General features: G+C 40.6%; 1 protein-coding gene across 3 annotated transcripts; it reads right to left on the bottom strand.

Moving 5' to 3' along the window:
• Window positions 1-921: 921 nt before the first annotated feature.
• cfl2 (cofilin 2 (muscle)) lies at window positions 922-3,919 on the bottom strand. Of its 3 annotated transcripts, none has more exons than XM_043697872.2 (4): window positions 3,765-3,919; window positions 2,139-2,446; window positions 1,944-2,020; window positions 922-1,858 (listed from the first exon to the last, which is right to left on the bottom strand). In XM_043697872.2, the coding sequence occupies exons 1-4, from the start codon at window positions 3,765-3,767 to the stop codon at window positions 1,734-1,736; spliced, it is 513 nt and encodes a 170-aa protein (XP_043553807.1). In that variant the 5' UTR covers window positions 3,768-3,919; the 3' UTR covers window positions 922-1,733. The 3 variants fall into 3 exon arrangements, with proteins under 3 accessions (XP_043553807.1, XP_087846074.1, XP_087846075.1); XM_087989948.1 differs by lacking the exon at window positions 3,765-3,919 and adding an exon at window positions 3,435-3,571; XM_087989949.1 differs by lacking the exon at window positions 3,765-3,919 and adding an exon at window positions 2,612-2,747.
• Window positions 3,920-4,728: the final 809 nt, after the last annotated feature.

Raw genomic sequence — 4,728 nt, 5'->3', positions numbered from 1 at the left:
ATGATATCAATGAACATTAGGCAGTTAATAAAACATTTTTTTTCCCTACTCTTCTAGAAAAGCATTCTGTGTACATGCAATATTTGACAGCTATGTTTGTCTGCCTGGCAGGACTTTCCTTTTATCCAGCATTGGAACTATGTCCAGTTTTGCCATTTGTGGACAAGGATGACAAGACACAAAAGCATGCGTTTCCCATAAATAGCTCTGACTCGCACAGGATTACTCTCAGCATGCAGATCAAATTCTCCAGTAGGAGAGCAACTGTTGGCTTTGATCCAAATACAGCAACTAATAGCTGATATCCAAGTGTAACCAGAACAGTCTCCAAGTTACATTTAAAAGGATTTTTGTATATTCCAGCTTTACATACACATTCCTAGAAGAAAATGTGCTTTTCACAATTCTTTAGGATTCCTGAGCATTTTCAGAAAGTTACCTCCATTACAAAAATAAGCGCTCCATTTGAGTTCAAATGTCAAAACATGACTTAAATTGCGAAAGAGGAAGCTTTTGTATAGTGACTGAACAGAATGTACCATCTTAGATATATTCAGTTTGTGTATTAAAATTACAAAACAGTTATGTTAATGTAACTTTATACTGGTATATTTTATGAAAATATGCCCACTTTCACAAGTACACTTCAGTGTAACAGGATAAGTTCTGAATAGCTAACTGATTAAAGCTGTAACTTACAGCTCAGTCATAAACAAGATATAATTCAATTTAAACTTGCTTCATCTATTTTGAAAATACTGACTTAAAGAGCTTCCACTAAATTGAAAAGTATGAAATCAGTAAAACACTGTCACAAACATTACAGTACGACTGTTTACAAAAGGAGAACCAATAGTGTGTGCAGGTTCCAGTTCCAGTTAGTATGTCTTTATCAGTGAAAAATGAAACAAAGCAGCAATCGGCCATAAGCCACAATTTTTATTGTAAGCGTGGCCAATTTTCTGATCTCAAAAACAATGTTCCATTTAAGGCTCTAGTATACAGTAACTGCCATCATGACTGATTTTGCGTGTTTGCTTCAATGTTTGGAAAAAAACTAACATGGTAAACATTGACTCCCATTCTTTTTTCAGTAGTGTACATTCCACTGGAAACAGAAGGCAACATAAACAACTCCTTCCTTAAGGTCTGCACAATAGGAATGAAAACGCAAGAGCTACAATTCACTGATGATGCAATTACGAACTACAGAAACTTGGTTGGCATTCCTCAGTCTTTTTTAAAAACAAAATAAAATTACAAAAAAAGTGCTTTGATGCATAGTGTAGAACATATGTTGCCATGACACAAAACTAGGCTATCAAGGCAGGAGTGGGGTATAAATGCACAAGAGCCTCATGGAACTATGATCAAGTGCAACTTCAATTACAATACTGAAATTAATGGCTACCACCTGACCAGTGGACAATACTCTCAAGGTTTTCAAAAGCTTATACTTAAGTGTTTCTAAACTACTCACAAACATTCACATTCATTGTACAAGAAACAAGGAATGCATGCAACGACAATTGTTTTGGCTAGAATGAATGACGTGAAAGCATTCCTTGAGATTCTACATACAAACTACTGGGATCAAACAGTCTAAGGGCAACCACAGGCAGGCTGCTTAAGTTAATGAGATCTCCTTTACGTGGAAAAAAAAACTAAACTATTCCAACTTTGATCAAATGACAGAGCTGCAGAAATGGAAGCTCCATGGGTCAAGATGGCACTCAATTGTCAGTATGCAAGGATATTCCTTCAAGTGAAACCACCACATTGCCTCCCAGTTTCTCTGCAAGTGCTATACGGTCCTGAATTTCATCTAATCCATTAACTTGCCATTCGTGTTTAATACCTGAAAGAGAGAAAATAGAGTCATACTGTTGTTACACTACACCAACTAAATTAAGAATTGCAAATGTTTGTAAAACTTTTATAACCTGTAAATTTCCTTTTAATAGCATCCTTTGAGCTAGCATATATCATCTTGCTTTTGAGAGATGCTCTTTCTGGAGCCCTACAAGAAAAAAAAGATAGATAATAGCCACTGTTCCAATAAAGAAACCATTCAATGCACATCTTCTAAAACATACATGCCTCAACAGATAGCCAAACAAGTATTTTTAACCACATACCAGAATATAAATACCAAATCTTCTTTCTTTGATTCTTTTGTCTCGTAAGTAGCATCATATAAAGCATAACGACAGTCGGTCTGAGGTAGCAGCTGAACGAAAGAAGTGTAGGGATCCTGCACAGTTTCTCCAATCTCACCCACCAAAATCTCTTTGGCTTCCTCCACAATTATTTGCTTTTTATCATCACTAAGGCAGAACAATATCGCTTTCTTTCTTTTCTTGACCTCTTCTGGTGACGATGATTTTCTTACTTTCATGTCATTGAAGACTTTAATCACTTCATCATGTACTGTTACTCCAGAGGCCTGTTTGGAAAAGAAAAAAAGTTTAAAAAAATGAGTACTGCTCTATCATGCAGCATCCTAACATGGCAAAAGAAGTGAGCATTCCGATTTAAAGAGTTATAGGATTTTAAAAATGCAATTAGAAGAAACACCCGTGATAAATTTTATAAAGCCCTTAATGCTTACATGAAAACGGAGAGCAGCCAATGAGTTTACGTCGAGCAAGTTAAGGCTCGGGTGCCAGAAGCATCACCACTTTCAACGATGCAGCGGATTCTGACAAATTACAGCAAATTGTGGTATGCGACAGACGCGGGGGGAGCCTTTGAGCTCAATGTTGTAACAAAAGAATCCAACAACACTCATCTCCTTTAACACTCAAGACATGCACTGACAATTTAGAGGGGGGTCAATGGTAGTTTAAAAATAAATAAAGCCCTGAATCACCTTAAAATTCAGAGGCGTAAAAATTACAAGCGGCAACTGGAAAATATTTTAACAATAAACGACGCTGGAATAACCTCTTTGACTATGCATTATCCCTCCTCTCCGGGTTCTACTGAAAACAAATCCGGATCCTGACGCATTTACAAACAAAAGAACAAATAAAATCGATGAACATTTCAAGATTTGGAGAGCGCGTTACTGCAGTTCTACACCACCGCACCGGGACATTTCCAGGTTATTTTCCACCCCCACAGTTCGGGCTGCACTTCAGCTCCAACCATTCCAAGTGGGAATGATGGCCGGACAGCAAGGAATCTGCTTCCAGAGACTTCGACATTAGCTCCCCGGTTAAAACGTGCCGAGCTCTCTGCTCCGTTATGGCCGCCGTCTCCTCGACACCGACCACCGCCACATCCGTCCACGACACCGTTAACGGCACTGAATAAATTTCATTTCGAATAAAGTACCTTTCATCCGAAAAACAAAAAGGGAGGGTGAATAGAGGCGAGGGGAAGAAACGCGCCGAGGCGCAGGCGGGGTACCAAATCCTCGCCTCACCAACCTGCCGCTAAACCCAAGTGTTAACTTTGCCGCCAGGAACAGCAGTAAGAGTGGCGGCGGCGGCAGCTACCCCAGCATGCGGAGAGAGGCGAAGCCGGTGCCTTGGGTTCGGCTCGGCCAACTGGGCCGGCCAGCAGCACCAACACTCACTGCAGCAGCTAAAATTAGGTTAAAATGGCCGCTGAGAGCTAGGTGCCGGCACCCCGAGACCACCACCCCAAAACCCGGGGGTGCGCAGAGACAGTAAACTGAACCATTCGCGGTGAGAAAATACAGGCTTGGCTCCCCGGGGCTTGCATCGAGGCGTGTGCCAGCCGCTGTCTCCCCTTACCATAGCGAGCTAGCGGCTGCAATGATGATAACAAACGCGCACACAACAGCGTTGCCGGCGAATACCCGACCGTTACTTCAGCTGTACGGAGAGCGGCCGTGGAAGAGGAGGCTGGGCTCGACCATTCTCCGGACTCCGGGAGGGGGGTTTGTTTTGGGAGTGGTGGGGGGGAGGAGGAGGAGAGGTGTGAACGGAGGAACTGGCCGCAGCGCGCCGCGTTCACGGCCACCTCCACCACAGAGCTCGCATGGTCTGCTCCACCCGCGACCACACCAACCCAACACCTGCTCAGCAGAGGCCATCTCAATTCTGGTCACTGTCATTACACAGAGTCATGGGTTTAGGGCAAACATGCACCAGACTAATACCACACACAAATTAGCAAATAACAGTAGGAAAAAAAAGCTTACAACATCCTATAAAACAACAGATGAAAATCAAACATGCGCAATCCCCATAATAAATATCTCCAAATTAACCTGCTCATATTAGTAAGGAATAACATTTAAAACTATGTAGAAATCAACGAATCAGCTCATATGCGCAATCTCTAATAAACATTTACAAATTATCTTGCTCAGAAATGTAAAATCACACCATTTCTGTAATAATTACACATTAACCATCACATCCACTTGAATTTTGTACAGCCTTGAGCACTCAGTTCACACTTAAACCTTGTAACCATGGAGAAATCTTCTATTAATAAGAAACCAACTCGTTTATAACATACATGCAAAAATATTAAAATAATGATTCAAATCAGAGTATATACATAACTCAAAAGTTAATTAAATTTTTAGTCAAGTGCGCATCAACCTGCCAATAACGCCCATAATACGTATCTATGCACTCTGATTTATAATAATGTATTAGAATTTGGATTCATATAGGCACATTGAATAAAAGCTTTTGAAGTTATCAAAGTCACTTTTATAACATTTTCAGATGAGAATTTGTTGAG

This window comes from Chiloscyllium plagiosum, unplaced genomic scaffold (assembly GCF_037043375.1).
Source record: "Chiloscyllium plagiosum isolate Xiang-an unplaced genomic scaffold, Cpla_swu_hap1 HiC_scaffold_8, whole genome shotgun sequence".
Lineage (NCBI taxonomy): Eukaryota > Metazoa > Chordata > Chondrichthyes > Orectolobiformes > Hemiscylliidae > Chiloscyllium > Chiloscyllium plagiosum.
This window is presented reverse-complemented; position numbering and strand designations above follow the sequence as displayed.

Coding starts and splice junctions, on each gene's coding strand:
- cfl2 (XM_043697872.2), bottom strand. Junction 2,021..2,138: donor GATTTGGTATTTATATTCTG/GTATGTGGTTAA, acceptor TTTTTCTTGTAG/GGCTCCAGAAAGAGCATCTC. Junction 1,859..1,943: donor TATTAAAAGGAAATTTACAG/GTTATAAAAGTT, acceptor TCTCTCTTTCAG/GTATTAAACACGAATGGCAA.